Source organism: Cantharellus anzutake (genome assembly GCF_015039405.1).
Source record: "Cantharellus anzutake strain C23 chromosome Unknown EI90scaffold_48, whole genome shotgun sequence".
In the NCBI taxonomy this organism is placed as follows: Eukaryota; Fungi; Basidiomycota; class Agaricomycetes; order Cantharellales; family Hydnaceae; genus Cantharellus; species Cantharellus anzutake.
In genome coordinates this window covers 237,776-255,292 of record NW_024066998.1, presented here as the reverse complement: position 1 = coordinate 255,292, position 17,517 = coordinate 237,776, and the positions used below count along the sequence as shown (strand labels likewise).

At 48.9% G+C, this 17,517-nt stretch overlaps 8 protein-coding genes across 8 annotated transcripts; 5 read left to right on the top strand and 3 right to left on the bottom strand.

Annotated features, from left to right (window-relative positions):
• The first annotated feature begins 133 nt into the window (after window positions 1-133).
• On the top strand, window positions 134-1,223 carry EI90DRAFT_3071403 (uncharacterized protein). The gene is made up of 2 exons (XM_039061301.1): window positions 134-464; window positions 528-1,223. The coding sequence occupies exon 2, from the start codon at window positions 543-545 to the stop codon at window positions 750-752; it is 210 nt and encodes a 69-aa protein (XP_038912692.1). The 5' UTR covers window positions 134-464; window positions 528-542; the 3' UTR covers window positions 753-1,223.
• Window positions 1,224-2,953: 1,730 nt separating this feature from the next.
• Window positions 2,954-3,822, top strand: EI90DRAFT_3128212 (uncharacterized protein; the record flags this gene model as incomplete). The annotated part of the gene is made up of 5 exons (XM_039064071.1): window positions 2,954-2,975; window positions 3,046-3,200; window positions 3,300-3,392; window positions 3,449-3,514; window positions 3,565-3,822. 5 exons carry the CDS (start codon window positions 2,954-2,956, stop codon window positions 3,820-3,822), a joined length of 594 nt encoding a protein of 197 aa, XP_038912691.1.
• A 998-nt stretch (window positions 3,823-4,820) lies between these two features.
• Window positions 4,821-5,508, bottom strand: EI90DRAFT_1992941 (uncharacterized protein). Its single transcript, XM_039052412.1, has 4 exons — window positions 5,483-5,508; window positions 5,344-5,412; window positions 5,198-5,280; window positions 4,821-5,138 (listed from the first exon to the last, which is right to left on the bottom strand). Exons 2-4 carry the CDS (start codon window positions 5,348-5,350, stop codon window positions 4,917-4,919), a joined length of 312 nt encoding a protein of 103 aa, XP_038912690.1. The 5' UTR covers window positions 5,351-5,412; window positions 5,483-5,508; the 3' UTR covers window positions 4,821-4,916.
• A 2,287-nt stretch (window positions 5,509-7,795) lies between these two features.
• EI90DRAFT_3071397 (uncharacterized protein) lies at window positions 7,796-8,083 on the bottom strand. The gene has a single exon (XM_039061300.1). The coding sequence runs from the start codon at window positions 8,037-8,039 to the stop codon at window positions 7,854-7,856; it is 186 nt and encodes a 61-aa protein (XP_038912689.1). The 5' UTR covers window positions 8,040-8,083; the 3' UTR covers window positions 7,796-7,853.
• Window positions 8,084-8,188: 105 nt separating this feature from the next.
• Window positions 8,189-9,129, bottom strand: EI90DRAFT_3071396 (uncharacterized protein). Its single transcript, XM_039061299.1, has one exon. It carries the CDS (start codon window positions 8,709-8,711, stop codon window positions 8,214-8,216), a length of 498 nt encoding a protein of 165 aa, XP_038912688.1. The 5' UTR covers window positions 8,712-9,129; the 3' UTR covers window positions 8,189-8,213.
• Window positions 9,130-10,457: 1,328 nt separating this feature from the next.
• Window positions 10,458-11,022, top strand: EI90DRAFT_3071393 (u4/U6.U5 small nuclear ribonucleoprotein 27 kDa protein-like protein). Its single transcript, XM_039061298.1, has 2 exons — window positions 10,458-10,597; window positions 10,658-11,022. Exons 1-2 carry the CDS (start codon window positions 10,479-10,481, stop codon window positions 10,695-10,697), a joined length of 159 nt encoding a protein of 52 aa, XP_038912687.1. The 5' UTR covers window positions 10,458-10,478; the 3' UTR covers window positions 10,698-11,022.
• Window positions 11,007-11,890, top strand: EI90DRAFT_3018793 (uncharacterized protein; the record flags this gene model as incomplete). The annotated part of the gene is made up of 5 exons (XM_039057260.1): window positions 11,007-11,065; window positions 11,274-11,382; window positions 11,417-11,447; window positions 11,506-11,572; window positions 11,623-11,890. The coding sequence occupies 5 exons, from the start codon at window positions 11,007-11,009 to the stop codon at window positions 11,888-11,890; spliced, it is 534 nt and encodes a 177-aa protein (XP_038912686.1).
• Window positions 11,891-15,850: 3,960 nt separating this feature from the next.
• EI90DRAFT_3128209 (uncharacterized protein) lies at window positions 15,851-16,216 on the top strand (the record flags this gene model as incomplete). Its single annotated transcript, XM_039064070.1, has 3 exons — window positions 15,851-15,934; window positions 15,999-16,056; window positions 16,113-16,216. The coding sequence occupies 3 exons, from the start codon at window positions 15,851-15,853 to the stop codon at window positions 16,214-16,216; spliced, it is 246 nt and encodes an 81-aa protein (XP_038912685.1).
• Window positions 16,217-17,517: the final 1,301 nt, after the last annotated feature.

Genomic DNA, 17,517 nt, shown 5'->3' with positions numbered 1-17,517 from the left:
GATATGCATTAAAACTTGTTGCTATAGCGTTCGAAACAAGAAGCAGCCCAGCGGCGGACTGGTCAGGGTCCCAATGACATGTTGGTAGATTGGGCAAGCAGTGGCTGTGCATTGTCGGCAATTACAATCGCACCGGCTGATGAAATCTTATTTCGCGCGCGAATTCAACGCAGCAGAAACATGCAACGTCAAGTTTTTCCACTTGCCACCCACTCAATAAGGGCGTGACGGATCTAGCTCATTGTTCCTGGGGATTGTCCGCCCGATTTGCGCCCGATTGGAATGGCTGTTCTGTTTTATTTCACAGACCTATCTTGCATGGGAGAGGTGGACTTCATACTCCCTTCCGCATACCCAGAATAACTTCCCTCGAAATTTTGGGGACGCGAAATGCTTCTTCTGGGTGGCGGAACCGTTTGAAATGGCCATCAGCCAGCGTTTCCAACTGTCACATTGCGTAAGCTGTGAGTAATTCAATTCATTGTGCCATCATTATTGCCTGGGTTGATCGATAGGGTCCTATCAAGAATAAGCCTATGTAAATGAAGCCACACAATACTCCTATCGACAGGCGCTCAAACTCGAATGCTTTAAGGGCTGCATCGATTCAACTTTTTGGTAGCAACACTGCTTGGTTGTTAGAGGCTGAGAATTTTTTGGTTTTTGCCTTGTTTTTTTTCCGTCCTATTGGGCTGTGCCTCGTTCTGTCCCTAGCCGGATACCTCGTCGCCAATCTTGTGAACGGCGTTTAATTTCCGCCGCCACGCTCGTTAATTCTGGAGAGGACGTTCAGCTTCTTCATGCATCCTGATGCGGAACCCCCGCGCGAGTATCCCGTTTGGGTGTGCGTTCAGAGGCTCCTTAGCGCTGTCACGATCATCAGTTAGATTTACTTCTACGCGCGAGTCAAGTTTTAGGGGCTTTCCACAGGTAGCAATGCTCGGCGGGTGCGGATTGTTGATCAACACAACTTACGTTACCTGATTCCACTCTCCCATATTCTTCATTAAAAAGTCAGGAACGTGGCGTTGATTCTTCGGAACGATGTTTGATGGCATCACGAGCATTTCATACAGGAGATTTTTGTTCTTGCCTCCTGGCGTATCGACGGTTCCACCTGAGCCCTTTTATGCATGTGCACAACTCTGGTAGAATATCTCATAAAGTTTCTGCATTATTCCCCTGCTGGTTGAAGATGCGCTTTCTAACTCACGCAATCTCAGTGGGGTTGAACATCCCCTCTTCGGATGTTTATCTAATTGATATAATTTACATGCCGCTTTAGCACTGTCATTAGATTTAATTCTGTCCGCGAGTCCAATCTTGGGGACTTTCCACTGGTAGTAATGCTTGGCGGTGATCAGTAACACTTGCCCGATTCCACTCTCCCTATCTTCTTCATTACAAAATCAGGAACATAGTGTTGATCCTGCGGAACTCTGTCTGATGGCATCACAAGCATTTTTGCGCCATTCAAGCGACAGGCAGAAAATTAGACTGTTTTCCTGCGTATAGTGCAGTGTATCGACGGTTCCACCTGAGTCTTTTATGCGCATGCGCAATCCTCCATCTCTGTCAAAATATCTCATAGAATCTCTGCATCATTCTCCCCTTCATATGTGGCCGATACCCGTGCGCGCCCCGCAAACGGTGTTAAGGGTCCCTTCAGTATGAGACCGGGTTTGAAAGACCTGCCGAGTGATTGCTTCGGGAGTCCTTCGACGCATTGTGCCGTGTGAAAATTTGGATGCTGCGTGTCAGTGTTCCGGGAAGGGTATTCGATAGGGGGACTGTCAAGGCACATGACGAGGAGTGCGTCGACCATCGAAGGTCCAACCTCGAGGAAAAAGCTTTTGAGCAAGTACAGCTCTAATGGGCCAGCTCACATTGTTTGATTTACGCTTCCCTGGCCAGTGACGATTCGTGGCGGATGACAGGCTTCGACGTTACATTTCCCCGACTACTGATCATGCGACTCACGCGGTAGACAAACTGCATGAAGGACATTTACTCCTTAAGCGGTCCAACCGAAATAGGACGGGCTCTGGAGCAAAGCCCTCAGGTCTAGATATTCTAGAAGCCTAGAAGCGCTCCAGAGCACTTGTCCAGATTTCGTGATAAGTTCTTTCAAGTTGGCCTTCCGCTTTCCGATAGATCGAATGCCAATTAGACTGTCTTGCCCGCCAGATAGCAAAACGTGCTGGAGCCATTTCAAAATGACTGATTTACTTGATCCTCCATAGGGCCGTCCATTTGCAGCCCACGGGTACTTTTGAAGGGTTATGGACTCCCACCGTACCTTTAAATGCTCCATGGAAATGAAGAATTGGGGGTCTATTGTTTCATGCCTTCACGTCAAAGGCGATTCAGTCTCGGGATGGGGGATAACGAGACACCGAGGCTAACTTAAGTAGGTGGGTCCCAAAGTCAAACGTAACCCTTCCTAATCAGATCCCATGAAACGTTGTCACGGTGATAGGCATGAAGGTTCCTGGATTGATCTAGCCATGTAACGGGAGACTCGGTTTGGTCGCCCACTATGAAAACCCCTGGTTACTCGGGATAAGACATTATACAACAGTTGATGGCAGAGTGCACCGAGTCGGTAATGGACAATGCACAGAAAATGGCCTATTATTTCTCAAGCCCGGTATGAGCGGAGATATCAGCGATAATCTGCTTTATCCTCTGGGAACCACTGTCCTGCGATAGCAGATCCATTCCCTATTCGCCAGCCAGAAAGTCAGATGGGGGGATGAGTGAATCATGCGGGAATGGGGTCCATGCTTCAGCGCCGCCGTGTCGCCACAGTAGACACGCATGGAGATGCCGAAAAAACTAAGGCCCCAGAGGCAGAGTGTCGGGAAATTATAGGGCATCAATAAGTGCATCTGTTTACCCGCGAGGTAACGTGAACCTGCGCAGCTGTCATCCTTGACCTCACCGTTCCTTCATGGATGGGGGCGACAAAGTGAGTAACGTTCTGGGTTGTGAAATGTTACAAGCAATGTTGCTGACGATGGCTGAATCAATCTCTTTTCACAGTTTCGCTGTCACTCTCTACCTTGAGAACCCCCCCTACTTGTGCGCAACGTTATCGTGCCTCCCTCGATCCCACTATCACGAAGGGAGAGTGGACATATTCTGAGGATGAGAAACTCAGGGAAGCGGTTGCAGTCTATGGTACTCATTGGAGCAAAGTAAGCTCCTGTGTCAAAGGGAGGACGGGTCCACAATGTAGGGAGCGCTATACAAGAAGGACGACTATCATTCTTGAGTATTGAATCATTTCCCCTTAGGAGGATAGAAGGCTTCGACAAGCTGTGATCGAGCGAGGAATTAAGGACTGGAATGTCGTTGCCGATGTTGTTGGCACTCGTGGTGGCCAGCAGGTAACAAATGCGTAATAACTGTTCATGGAAGTCCTCATCCATTTTTCCCCATTCAGTGTCAACGCCGATGGGGGATTCTTGAGAAGTCGCCGAACATTTCTGCGCCCGACAATTCAAACGACGTATGCCCGAATCAAGTGCGACGCCACTACGGAGGTCTAAACGGACAAAGAAAGCCCCTCGTGATGGAAATGGAGACAGTAATGCCAAAGATGATGTGGGCCCCAACACTCCCGATCCAGCTGCCGATACGACCACGTCTGCAAAAACTCGCTCAACCAAGCGAGGAAAACGACAACGGAAGCCCCCGACTGCATCAGATTCCCAGTCTCCTCTTAGCTTGAGAACCATCACTTTTCGTCGAGTGCCATGCTCTACCTTGTTAACTTTTCCATTATGTCCGACAACGATGCTCAGTCTTCCAACATGATCCCAACATCGTTTTACCCGAGTTTGCCTCAGAACCAACAAACCCTCTGTTTTCGAAATCAAGATGTAATGATACACCCTTCCAAGCGGCTTCGAATCAGGGGAGCTAACACCATCTGGGACTATAATTGAACCGAGCGCTACAAATCGCTTTGGAAAACTAGCCATACCTCGGTGCTTGCAGTCCGCTCCCCTCTCTGAATCGCCCACCCTGTTGCACAAGCACAATCTCCATTTCCATTCTTTTCCTTGGTTGGCCAATGATACGAATGCACGAACCTTCGCCTTTGCAAGCAAATTATCTGGTGCCTGGCGTAAGCGCAAGATATTGAAGAGCTCAACAGATAAGCCAGCAACAGTTGGCTCCACTTGGCAAAGAATTCTTGCCAGAAATAAAGGATTGACAAGTTCCACATAATCGTGTGTTCTACCCTTTCAACGCCATCCAAGAACCTCAGCATCGCCAAAGAAGCAAGTTGCCCCTTGCCACGCAGGCAGATGTTACATGCGTCCTGGTCATATTACATCTGGCCACACTCCGATTTTGGAGAGATTGGTCGTGACCACGGGGCTCGGTAGATGGAATGGCCATCAAAAGGTTCCGCAGCGCCACCAGAGCTGCCTGAGAAATCTGTCCTTTCGTGCCGGCATATTTCGCCTGGTGCAGTCGAGCCAATAATCATCATTAAATCACGAAAATTACGTGTGAGGGCATTATCATCGCGCTTGGCCTTGCAGAACTGAAGTCCGAAGTTGACTGTCTACCATCAGGATGTCGTGGTGGGGCCAATTCATAAAAAGTTGATGTTCTGTCCTTGGCATGATACCATTGACGTTGAGAGCAAGAATACTCAAGCAGGGCAATGTCGATGCGCTGTCAACAGCCAACGATGATACAGGCATTTTGAATGGCAATGAGACATGTCATGGCAGGAGGTTGGTACAAATTAAGTCATAGATCGGTGGCATCATGGCTGAGACGCGAAACAGGCACAATTCAGCAAAGCAGGAAATTCCAGGTTACATGGAAATGCCGACAGTCGGGAAGCAGCTCGGCTCTACGATCATTGAAACGTGAACTCCGCTAACGTGGGCCTAGTATGAAGGCCAAAATTCTGGGTGTGCTTGAAAGAAAGAAAATGCAGCTTCTTCTTTTGCAACGAGCTTCTTTCTTCCTTTACCGATAAAGACCTCCCCCGCGGCTACATACGGAGCAAACATTCGAGTTGATCGGTTTCCAAACTGAAAGCATGACCCACCGTGCAGGTGAACTTCGTAGATTAACCCCCCATCTTGAGTCGTATGCTGGTGTTCATCCTATGTTGTAGAGAAAGGGTCGTATCGATTACCAACAGGGGTAGAGACAAGTCAGATACCCAGGAAATGTCAAACCCAAAAGTTCGGGATGCATTATCGAGCGTAACAACGTTCATAGAGCCTGAGCGGTTCCTATACCTGTCTGAAGTTCACGCCAAATGTTCTCATTGGATTTCCTCCGCAAGAAATGGGATGAAGACGATACTTGACATGGTGAAAACAACCCCTAAGCGTGAATTCCCAGTCTAGACCCCTCACCTGATCTTCATGCAGCCTCAGCGGAGTTGGCCGAATAACCGAGCTCTGTCATCTAGGACCCCCACGAATTCAATGAACTAACTCACCTTGGGATTAATGTTTTGGTCCAGATCTGACCGTGGTTATGCCTGTCACTACTGCTACTTCTAGAAACAGCGCCACAGGTCCCAGGGACACGTAGTGTTCTATCCCTTTTTGTGCCCAGTCTCTGCTTGGCTGGCTATCCCGCTATTTGGGGCGCTTGTCTCTCGAGCCTGGAGAAGGACCCGACCCCACACCTTCTTCCCAGTTACTATCTGAGCAAGAGCGCCTGTTCAAAACCAGTACTGAAATTGGGACGTTTTGGCGCTTGACGTGATCTGAGCTGTGTGATAGTGTATCTAAACGACATTTATAAGAGAGGCTCAACTTAACACCTCATTGAAATGCATTGTAGAGGGATGCGCCTGACTCACCAATCGTCTAACTGGAGGTCGATGTTGAACCGGAGGACGAATCGGCGGTGAATCGCACTCGGACCATCCCTGGACGAGGTCTTCTTCCGTTCCCCAAGGATTGGGCGCCTGGTCTTGGTCAACAGCCGTGTTATCACACACTGCGGTCATCGGCACTCTGCCAACACATCTTGGATTCTGCTGCATATTCAGATCATGTCCCTTCCATTATGACAGCATTCCTCTTCTTTCGTCTTTTTGAAGTTCCAATCAGCTTGATGCGGTTGCGGTGTTAGATCAGCACACATTTAGGACCATCCACATGTGGCATTTTGACAAGATGGTTCAGCCTTTTGAACTGAAGCACTGACTTGGAATTGTTGGCTTCTAAGCTCTCAAGTCTCTTAAGATTGAACCCTCTTTTGTCAACACCAATGCTTACGGATTCATAAGATTTTTGAGTCAAGTGTCGTTGAACAGATCGTCGCAACGACCTGAGATCATCATCAAAGATGATTCATTCGATTCCGTAGAGAGCGTCCTGATTTTCCAGAACGATTTCGCTAGGTATAGTCAGTTGAATAGAAACAAGAGGGGGTTTAAGGCTGAGACTCCAAGTCACTAGAATGACAATTTTGGGGGATGCTGCTGGAAATACATCTAGTGGTTCTTGGATAGTCCCTCGATTGATACATGAACGCGTGCTAAGTCCGTGTACTTAGGGGCGTGCTTGCAATTTGGGATTTAATGGAGGCACGAGATTAAATGTATGCCCCCGGATCTTGGCAGTCTCGTAAGTTGCTCCTAGGCTCGTCTCTCTTCACTATTCTTGGGTGATTTATTTCCCTCGCGCCCGCTGCACGTGTCGGCCCCTGGACCTTCTTTCTTTTTTGCGTCCGCTGCACGCACCAGTCTTTGTGCCTTCGGCCTCCGTGCGTTCTTCGCGTCTGCTGTTACGCATCAGCATCTGTGCCTACTGTGTCAATCTTGCCTGGCGTCTGCCGTACGCCTCGGCTCGCGTGCCTATTTGAAGTATCTCATTCTCGTCTCTTATCACGAGCTTACATAATTTCCTTCGTTGTCTTTGACATGGTAACATGGTATCGATTGTAAGTATTCGGTCTTTGCTGAGGGTGAAGGTGTCGCGACCTTCGGTTACCTTCGGCGGGTAGGACTCGGGGTACTTATGTATCGGCGCTAGGTTTTTGTTTGTTTGTTTTTTTTTCTCATGACCTTGAAGCCCGTTTGTTCGTTCTTCATAAGCTCAAGTTGGACTCTTGCTACTAGTTATTTCAACGTCATCCCCCAACTCTTTCGATGTACTGTTACCGATTGCTCTCAATTTAAGAGGCCTCGGCGGTTGTCGGAGCCGTCGCCGCGCCACTTTCTAGTACCCGTTCGGCCGCACATAAGGAAGCAATGGACTCGATCACAACTGGGGCTGTCGTATTCAGTTCGGGCGTAATGCTCCAACATCACACGATCATGCGCCTGACTGAGAATATTTAACCTATTGCTCATAGGTGGGCATAGATATAGTGGAGCTTACAATATCGCGGCAGCGCGTTACAATATATAGATATATATATAGGACTAGCAGTTACACTTGATACGAGTCGTTCAAGAAAAAAGGGAGAAGGGTGCATTACGTGTGAAGCAGCGTCTACTTCTGCAGAAGAGATGGAGAAGCGGATCTTGAGAGGTAGAAGAGGGAGGGAAAGAAATGGATGAGGCAAGTCACAATGAATGAAGAGATGAGGTCATATCAAAGCGTGCAATATATCTGTGGGACGAAGAGGATAGATTAACAAGTCGAAAAGTAAAAAGGAAAAGGAAACAGCCGTCATGACGAAGTAAAAGGCTCCAGAACTTGGAAGCATCAAGGGACACATATGCGTTAATCACATGTGAAGATGGGTTGAAGGGAAGGGGCACGAAGGGGCAGAAGGGTTGGGACTTGGGGGGGGGTCATGAGATGAGGATTTGTTTTTAGGGCAACGGTTATCTTCCACTCTGATCATTTTCATGGAGTTGTGGCGCAAGTCTCTTGCAGCGCAGAGATCGTCCGAGTGGAGCGGGAATTCGATAGGGAAGCAGCGAGAACGAGATAATGGAACGAAGAGTAATTATGGGGGAAAGCAGCACTGTATGGAGGAAGGCACATCATCGAGAGGGTGGAAGGGGGTGACAGCGAGGCGCGGTTGGCCATTGAGTCTAGGCATCGTCGGAACGGGGATTACGGCAATTGCGAGGCTGGAATAAATGTCAATAGTAATGGAGGAAGAAAAAAATTAGATCATTGGCATCGTCTTCAAACGAGCGAATGACAAACCCCATTGTGGCAACAAAAGGACTTACAACTTTATCTCTGCACTATGGTCAATTATGGCCTCGAGTTGTCTGCAGGATCGTTATTCGATGACCTCTCCCTATGGCCGTTCCCATGACCTCCAGAAAAGTCAACAGCTCTGACGATGGCCCTTCCAACCCTGCCCACGACCCCTTCTCCGCCCATATTACTTCCACCGCCATTCCAACGCTGACGTTGACGAGAAGGAGGCGTCCTCGATTGTTCCCTGGACTGATTTTGGGCCTGTGCCCCAGCCTGGGCCTGACGACGTCTCGCTTCGGCAATGGCATGTTCTTGTTGAGCGACGACCAGTTGACGGGATGAATACTCTGCTAGCTCTTGAGAGTATCGAATGTGTTGTTCAAGGAGGAATGGATGAATTGTCTGCATCGTTGAGATGGGAGCTGGAGGAGGGGAGGGGCAAGGGGAACAGACGGTAGAGTTGGTCGTGGTCGATGAATGCGAGTGGTCAGTTGTGAGAACAATATTGGTCGCTGATGCCGAGTCTAGGGGCGGCGAGAGGGATGACATAGCACTCTTATGGGAGGAGGGAGAGGGGAGCGATGAAATAGATTACTTGTTTTTGTTTGTCCATTTTGGGATCGACGTCATAGGTTCCATTCCTGCGGAACCGCGGGAAACACCATCTAGACCGGGAAGCAGCCTTGTTGGTACTACGATTCGGATTGGTTGGACGGAAGCAATTAGGATAGAAGGATGGATCGAGCGACCTAGTTCGGTTTAGAGTTGCTAAACAGGGAGGGAACGACGAGGATCGGGCCTTGGCCAAGAGAGGTTGCAGCGTTCCTGCAGCAGGAAACGACTTCCATATTGACGTCCTGATCGTATAACTCTAGATAACAAGTGGTGTCATCCTATACAAAAGATCCTATGACGCGTGAATTCCTGAAAACACCAAGCCCACAGTACTATGAAAGTGGCTACGGAACTATAACGATGCAGAAATGAAACACTGTGGCCGATGACAGATACAACCACTTACAGCTTTCCAGATACATAAATACTTTCAGTTACCTCCCCATCCCACCTTTCGAATCCAATGTCGAGCAGGGTTGAACCAGCAAGGTCCCATTCAATCCTCGGCCTCTCCATTTCTCACCCTCACGTGTCCACTGACCTCATTGCAACGAAACCTTCCAACTTGCATTTGCATCCTAACGAGTGGTAAAGCATGTCAGATTGGCGAAAAAGCCCGCCGCGAGGAGCTGGTAGGGATTCGAGAGATGGAAGGGGTGCCGGAGGAAGAGATGCTCCACCACGAAGGAGGAGGGATGACAGGTCCAGAAGTCCACCAAGACGACGAGGTAAGCCACTTTCCCCTCTCCCATCGTGTTATCCCTTGTTCTGAATGAAAGAGTGGAAAGAAAGATGACACTGACTGAGTACTTCTCTCTTCACTCGTTCTTGCTTTTTTTCTGGCGGTTTCATCTTGGCAAACACTCGGCGCGAATGAATCCCTGCGGGATAATGTTACAATTGGTATTTCCTGAAACGCCGAAACTGTAATGCCGCAACGAACATGGTTTCACCTCACTGGGGGGTTTCGGGCATCACGCCCTGCAAACCTAAATTCGCTAACACGCTGCTAGATGACAGGGAAAGGGATAGATCCTGGCGTGACAGGGACAAGGACAGGGAGCGAGATCGTGACACTCGAGACCATAGGGAAAGCAGAGACCACAAGGACAGGGACAGGGATGGACGCCGAGATCGAAGCCGGTCTAAATCTCCTGTGCGGCATCGAGGGGATAGAGATGGCGGAAGGGACAGAGATAGGGAGCGTGATAGAGACAGGGACAGAGAAAGGGATGGAGGGAAAGACAGAGAGAAGAATACAGATAGAGATAGAAGACGGGATGATGTGAAAGACTCAAGGGCGAGTGCCCGAGGTCCGGCTTCGCCACTTCGAAGCAGTGGTGCAGGTACGTGTCTCACTCCATGCCCCCACCCGCTCTGATCAGAATGGATATTCTTCGAAAAGGGACTCCCTCAGATCGAGACCGCGACCGAGGAAGAGACAAGGAGCGCGATCGTTCGTTAACCAAACACGCGCCTCCTCCTCATCCCCAATCAATCTCAACAACATCAACTTCCACTCCCATCCCTTCCGCTCCTTCCGCATCTCATCCCCCTCCGTACACCACTGCAGGTACCAAGGTCTCATTCTCCCTCTCACACTCTCATCCTACTTCCTCCAATCACATCACCCACACGCCCTCGATGGACCTTGATCCAACGCCTGAAGAAGGCGAATCTCTTTCAGACAGTGAAGCCCAAATGAAGGCACTCATGGGCTTCTCAGGATTCGACACGACGAAATTGAAACATGTCGAGGGAAACCAGGATGGTTCTGCCAAGGTCAACAAACAAAGGACTTGGAGGCAGTATATGAATCGGTGGGTTTGCTTCCAGCTTGCGTAGTTCGGGTCAGTCATGAGTTGACGGAAAATTATTAGACGTGGTGGGTTCAATCGACCATTGGACAAGATTAAATGAAGCGCCACATGAGGTACACACTTACTCCTTGTTTTCGTCTCCTCTCGCACTTATTATTAGTCTGGCTTGAAGTGAGGTTCAAGCATAACGTCCCATCTCCTGTCTCGTTCTTTTGAGGGTCAAATTAACTGATTAACACCTTTTTCTGCTGGTTCTATAACTACGGGTTCATTGCCTTTTACAATTTACATCATGCATGGCACACATGGCTGTACGAGTCCGGAGAACGCAAGGGCAAAGAAAAGTACATAAATGTGCGGGGCTGATGCTGATGGTGAATCGCAACCCCTCGGACCTTAGATCGGAATCATGCATGAGTTTGACGTCCATCGTGTTAACGGAGGCCAGACTGAAAGTGCCCGACTCAAGTAGGTCTTTGGGGGTTGGTCGAACGGTCGGTCGCATATGATCATGAAACGCAAGCGGCCCGGGTCCACCGACGGATGAATTCAGTGACTACAACGGTCCTTAAACTTTGAAGAGGAGAGAGGAAGAGTGTGGTCTAGCATCCTAACTAATGGTAATTTAGAAGCACTCCGATGGGTTTCCACGAGTCAGAGATGATTACCGCCACAGGCTCAACGCCACAAGGTCAGGCGACGGCGATATTACCGTTCCGGTCCCAGCCATCATGAGGCACGGAACGGAACGGAGAAGGGCCGGGGAAAACAGCGGCGTCGAGAAAGTATATTTGTCGATCTAAAAACTTTAATTACTAGTTGACTCATCAAACTAAGGCAGCCTGTGGAGGTTGGTGGCTGCCCTTGCCTTTTCGATCCGATGGCAATGTTGAAAGTGGCTTGATTAGCGCAATCGGTAGTTAGGGATGCAGACGCATCAGCGAAAGTATGCTATAATGGCTGGCAGATTAACATGTACGGCTTGTACACGAAAAATGTCCCAAGCACCCATATTTACTCAATAGGACTGGCAATGCAGCATTTGAGCTCCAAATCGTCCAACATATCCATTCACAGATGCCTCAGAACAATGTGTCATTCGTATATGTCATCAAGGCCGTATTTTACGAGGGGATGACAAAGAAAATGGAGAGCGCGACATTGGGTCCGGGTATCATCGGCGAGGTAGTGACTCCGAAAATGACTTATGAACCCCTAGGTGCAGACGCAGAGATACTTGGTGCACGTCACCAGACAAGTATGATGCCGGGGCGTCTGAACGAGAGAACGTAAAAATGCCATATAAAACTGAAATTCAAATGCCAAATTGCAATGTAAACTAATAGACGCGCCAGAAAACGGATAGCACTGCCTTTGTTGTGAAGCTAAGACAGCCTGGCAATGGTCTCAGCAATATTACGTTTCTTGCGCGCGCACCCGCCGGCGGGCCCACAAGTTGCGAGCGCGCGGACACGACTGATTCGGAGTGACGGTGATATGGCCCCGCTTTGCGCTCACGTCAACTACGGTGAGGCTTTGTGATCTCCTGGAATCTCCCCTTAGGTATTGACGCCAGAAATTGTGGTGGAACCAGGAGCGCGCGCGACGCGCGGCACAGCCACATTCAGGCGACACTGTTGAAACAGGAGTTGGAAAGGGCTCTGCGTAAGTCACAACAGGCTGAACTGATGGAGCTGGATATGCGGAAAGACGGTTGAAGCCACCATCATCAAGAAAAAATCTGGAAGTCGAAATGGGAACGATGTTGGTGGCCGGATCACTCCGTCACAACGAAGAGTACTAAACGCGTCTAAGTCCCGTTACCTCCTGGGGGATGCAAGACCTAGGCACGGCACCACACCGTTAGCGAATCTGGCAATGCCACGACTTCTCAGCGGAAACGCAATTTCCGTAGGAATCACTGCGGCATGTCAGAATAACATGAGTAGAACCTGCATACGATAGCACTAAGGACAAATGGCTGTTCGATGATTCTTTTGGAACAGGAGAAGCAGGCGAGAACCTGATTTAAAGGCAGAATACACAGTGACTCTGATGAGTGAACTGCAAGCCTGATGCCTTTGATATGGTAATAATCAACTACTTAAAACGCCTCAGTAACGCGGGGTTAGAGTCAGCAACGATTACATTCCACGACAGGTGGCGCAGCAGATATCCTCCCGCCAATGAAGGCGGCTTCAGCGGCGCAGCAAGGCGGCACTGCGGAGCCAGACGCCGAACTGATTTGTCGTTAACATGACGCGGAAACACTGGGAGGCTTGCAGATAACGGGAAGCCGAACCGGCAACGGAGGAGGCTTAAACAGTAGAGAAACTGACACGACCGATATCCACGGCAGAAAGCGAAGGGAACCAATGAGGTAGGCCCAGGAATAGCTGTGAAGTTCACGAAATCCGCAGAATGCGACATAGACGCGCAAGGGAATGCGACAAACACGACTAGGAATTTGAAAAGTGAGAACCGCACAAAGTCCCCGTGTGTCAAAAAAAGGGGAGAGAGTACAGCATGGTGCGCCGCCGTCGCGGACATCAATAGCCTCAAACCCCTTGATATCGCTAGAATCTTGAACGTTGCATGCATGAATATTCCAACCAAACCAATCCGAGCGGGACATAGCCTCATTGAAAGCACCCCTTTATCGGCGAGCCTTTGTACCAGAAATAGTACAGGGCCTCCGCCAGCGAGCACAAAGGCGGAAGGGTCCAAGAATAAGAGCTACATGTGGTTGCGTTTGCCAGGATGGGCCGCTGACATACACTGATTCTTTCGCCTTAGGAGGTGGCGCCCTCGAACGCTTAATTCTTGAATCGTCGTTGTGTTTCACACCAGCAAAATGATTGCACAATACGTAATTGTGACAAATTAAATCCAGATGTCCCGGCGTCAGCTCGTGCCTTTAGTTTCCAGTGGTCATGATACCCACCGCCCTCCCCCTAGGTATCGGCGGTAAAGAAACAAAAGGCCCGCGCTGCCTGCACTGCCTGCCACCCACCAATACCACAAACACGCAGGTCATGCTGCAGCCCAGGTCGAGTCATGCGGCTTGCATAGCCACAGAGCATGTCAAACAAGCGAGGCCTTCGTTGTCATCCTGAACACTGGCGTCGATCTGCACATATCCGGGTATTTTGATTTTCCGCGCTGCCTTCTATGGGACTTGGCAATTCTGGTGCTTCAGCCTGCACAACCCCGTAGTTTGAACCGAACTTTAAGTGGCATCACCTTGGGCTTGTTTTTGCAATCGCGTCGACACAGCTCTGCCTCAGCGTTTACACTTTATGGCAGGTTCACATGCTTCTTAGGCAAGGAGCGTTATTTTCTCCGTTTTTTTTCTTGTGCAAAATGCGCAGGGGGCGGCCGCGGGCTGGGTCACTTTCCGTAAGAGTGACTTCCGCCCAACAGTCAAGTATCCATAACGCGCGCTACGCGCCTATCAGTTTCAAATAAGGAAGCGCGGAAATAAGTATGCATGCTGCGGTGGACTGTGCTTTTCGCTCTTCGAAACACGCTCACATCGCATTTCCGAAAGAGTTCCGATGGAGTCATCCCGTTGGCTCGAATGCTCTTCCACTGCGTATAAAGATGCCTGCCTCTTCTCCTCTTTCCTCAACCAAGGACAGAAAATCCAACTACAAACCCTACAATGAGTAAGTCGTCTTTTTATCCTTGTTCATCCCCTACCTGACGCCACACGAACCAACAGCGGCCGATCGCAGAAGCATAATTGACCTCAACGCTGCATCCCAGCGCTATGAATTTGATTACTCCTGGGTAGTCTATATTCCCAAAAATCCCCATCCTTCAACTTAATTCTCTTTCTCTTCCAGGACGAACTGCAATACATGGCTTCAAAGGGCAAAGTTGAGCATGAAGTACGTCTGCGAGGTGAATACATCCCCATATTTTGTTATAAGCAATCTAATTTGACAACTATTAGTCTTCAATCTCGTATTTGTCGGAAGGGACTGCAAGAAAGCCTACGCAAAGGAAAGAGCAGCTTCGGTGTTCTTTCAACATTTTCCCCAATATCGATCTTAGTTTCGCCGTTCTGCCAAACACCTCTATACTACTATCACTATTATACTTGGACCTTAAATGCGGTTTTGTAATTGATTTTTTCCCTCCACGACCACCCACAATTCTCAAGAGCCACGGGAGAACCGCGACGTTACTGCAGATCGAATAAGTAGGTCGTACCTAAGTACTCCTAGCGGAAGCGATCTGTACTAGCTCTTGTACACTATTTAACGTTCTATGTACATACTATATGGTACCAGTGCTGTAATCTTTATTATCCAACGGGTGGCAGACTTAATATTGCCGGACCCCTCTTGATTTCAACCCATGACCACGTCACTACCCAAGGGGGATGTGTTACCCACAAGCGGGCGTCAACATGCAACTGGTTGAAACGCCTGTCTACCTGAATTAGCGCCGTGCGCTAAAGAGAGATTCTAGCACAGCCACTTGAGCTCCTTAATCACCAATTTGACTAAGCTCTCTCTACTCCGACGGGCAATGTGAAACATTCTAAGCGAATGTCACATTTACCCGGGCGTATATCTTCCCTCCGACGCACTCCTGTTTAGGGCGCCTTCGATCTTCCAAGCTGATTTGGATGATTGCTCAATTTCGAAATTCCGATCCATCCCGCGGCAAGCGCGAAGCTTGCCATGATTACAGTTATGTAACAGTCCTAAGTGTTTATGCTTCATCAGCTGTACGTTCAGAACTCGTAATGTCTTTCCAATATTTCTCGCCGGTTGTTCTCGGATCTTTTGGGCGGTTCAGCCACAATGGGCTGATTGGCATCCACTCCCGAAGTGACTCAAGTACGCGCGTTCTCTACAACCCTGATAGGCGACGGGGTTCCCATACGGTTCTTCTTAACATGATGACTTTGCTTGAACCACTTGATATTATCGTACAGCCGTCTCCTTGATGGGCACTGCGTAACGAATCAGGTCATCGGTGTATTGCATCCCGTTTATTGCTTACTCTCATGGGGAGGATGGGTCCCAGATTTGAACGTTTTTTACTGCCTCTAACTCTGTGCCGCCAGGCGGTTGCATGCTTTAAAAGGGGCTCGCTATGTGTTTCCTTTCCCCCATCATTTGCTAGCCAGCTACAAAGTTCCTAAACAGCCTCAGACTCGAAGAAAGCTTCAGACGCATCAAAGATTCCCTTCATGGGTGGGTTTTGCCTCCCGGATGACATGTGTCTTGAAGCCTGATGTCTGATTCAGACTCCCAACGCCGAATGAACGCTATCAAACTCAACGACGCGGCTCAGCGCTATGGATTTCAGTACTCATGGGTTGGTGGCTCGTTCTGCTTCTTATCTGACTATTCTTGTTGAGATATGACTCTTCATGCTAAAGCTCGACGTGCCGTACACCGCGCCAAATGGAGTGGTAGTGCATGAAGCACGGCTATCCAGTGAGTCTGAGGGAGTTGAAATATCCCCATATTGGGACTAACGACTCTCCCTTTAGTTCTTGGTTATACATTTGTTGGGACGGACAGTAAGAAAGGAATTGCCAAAGACTACGCCGCCGCCGCGTTCTTCCAGGCATTCCCTCAATATTGGCCCTCTTAACCGCGTTCTCCATCGTTCATCTTGGAGACACGATATAATTCACATTTCGTTCACCTACAATTTTCTCTTGGATACTCTATTCGTTCTATAATGCCTCATTTTATCTCTGTTTCAATTCTTTTACACGTTTTCCCACTATTCGGTTCTGTTTGGCGTCCTCGATCTCTGTCGTTGTAGCGTCCATGACTCATTACTGTTTCTCCATTGAATTAGATCTGTCGTAATGCGACCGAAGCAGCATCGAGGACTGTGAACTCAATGAATCAATATGACGGCAGCTGTTCCGGGAATATGTACACTACATAGTATATGGCCTCTGGCAACGGGGCTACCGGTCACCTGTAATATAAGTACAATTAATCTATAAGGACTAGCGACGTTCTCGCTGGCGTACAGGGCTTAGTTACAAAGTTATAGACACGACAAAAGTTCAGACTCACCTCAGTTCCTTTGTACGTGAACTGAGGAAAACTCGTGCGGGTCCAAAATTAAAAATTATGTTTTTATAGTCATGCTACATGCGCACTGACTTTACGAGCAATCCAAATAGGAACGAAAAGGAAATCATAGATGCCGCAAGACTCAACACCAAGTTGGCCATAGCATACGCCTATATTCCAAACAATCGACGCTAGGGTTTCAAGCGTGACACTAGAGTGTGATGCGTGACACTAGAGTGTGATGCGTGACACTAGAGTGTGATGCGTGACAGCGAGCTGGGCCAGGGAAATGACAAGACCGACGCGTGACAACCTTCCAGTATTCCGACGCAATCCAGACTCCAGACCTCATGATGTTCTACTTAGGTGAGCATTGTATACTGAATCATAGTGTTACAGCTAAGTTGGCCGAATTTCAATGCTTCATGTCGTAAATCCTCATGATGAATCACAACAACCCTGTGCCGGGCTGCAATTTGCGTAAAAAGCAAGTACTGGCATTACTCAGTGATTGAAAGTATGGGGAGGGAGAAAAGAAGTACACGTGTAATAAGATGGGTATCAGAAAGTAAAGAAGACGTAGAAGCGAAGGGTGAGGAGGGAAAAGGCGCAACATTGATATGGTGCAGCGACGGAGGGCTACCTGGGATAATACTGAGGGTACGAGCAGAAGAAATTGTACGCTGCTTCATCTCTGGCATGCCCCTTCCTGCTTCCCCAGCCCTGGAACATCAAACCGAAAACTACAATGCAATCCAACCAAGATTAGTCCCATATTTTCCTGGAAAGAGATCAATCCTACTGTAAAGGTGTGACTCGTGGTTCACTGTATGGTGGGGGCCCAGGTGTTGAAAATCAGCC

Coding starts and splice junctions, on each gene's coding strand:
- EI90DRAFT_1992941 (XM_039052412.1), bottom strand. Junction 5,139..5,197: donor TTGGGTTTGACATTTCCTGG/GTATCTGACTTG, acceptor TCTACAACATAG/GATGAACACCAGCATACGAC.
- EI90DRAFT_3071396 (XM_039061299.1), bottom strand. CDS start 8,711: ATGTCATCCCTCTCGCCGCCCCTAGACTCGGCATCAGCGACCAATATT.
- EI90DRAFT_3071397 (XM_039061300.1), bottom strand. CDS start 8,039: ATGGCCAACCGCGCCTCGCTGTCACCCCCTTCCACCCTCTCGATGATG.
- EI90DRAFT_3071393 (XM_039061298.1), top strand. CDS start 10,479: ATGAAGGCACTCATGGGCTTCTCAGGATTCGACACGACGAAATTGAAA. Junction 10,598..10,657: donor TGGAGGCAGTATATGAATCG/GTGGGTTTGCTT, acceptor GAAAATTATTAG/ACGTGGTGGGTTCAATCGAC.
- EI90DRAFT_3071403 (XM_039061301.1), top strand. CDS start 543: ATGAAGCCACACAATACTCCTATCGACAGGCGCTCAAACTCGAATGCT.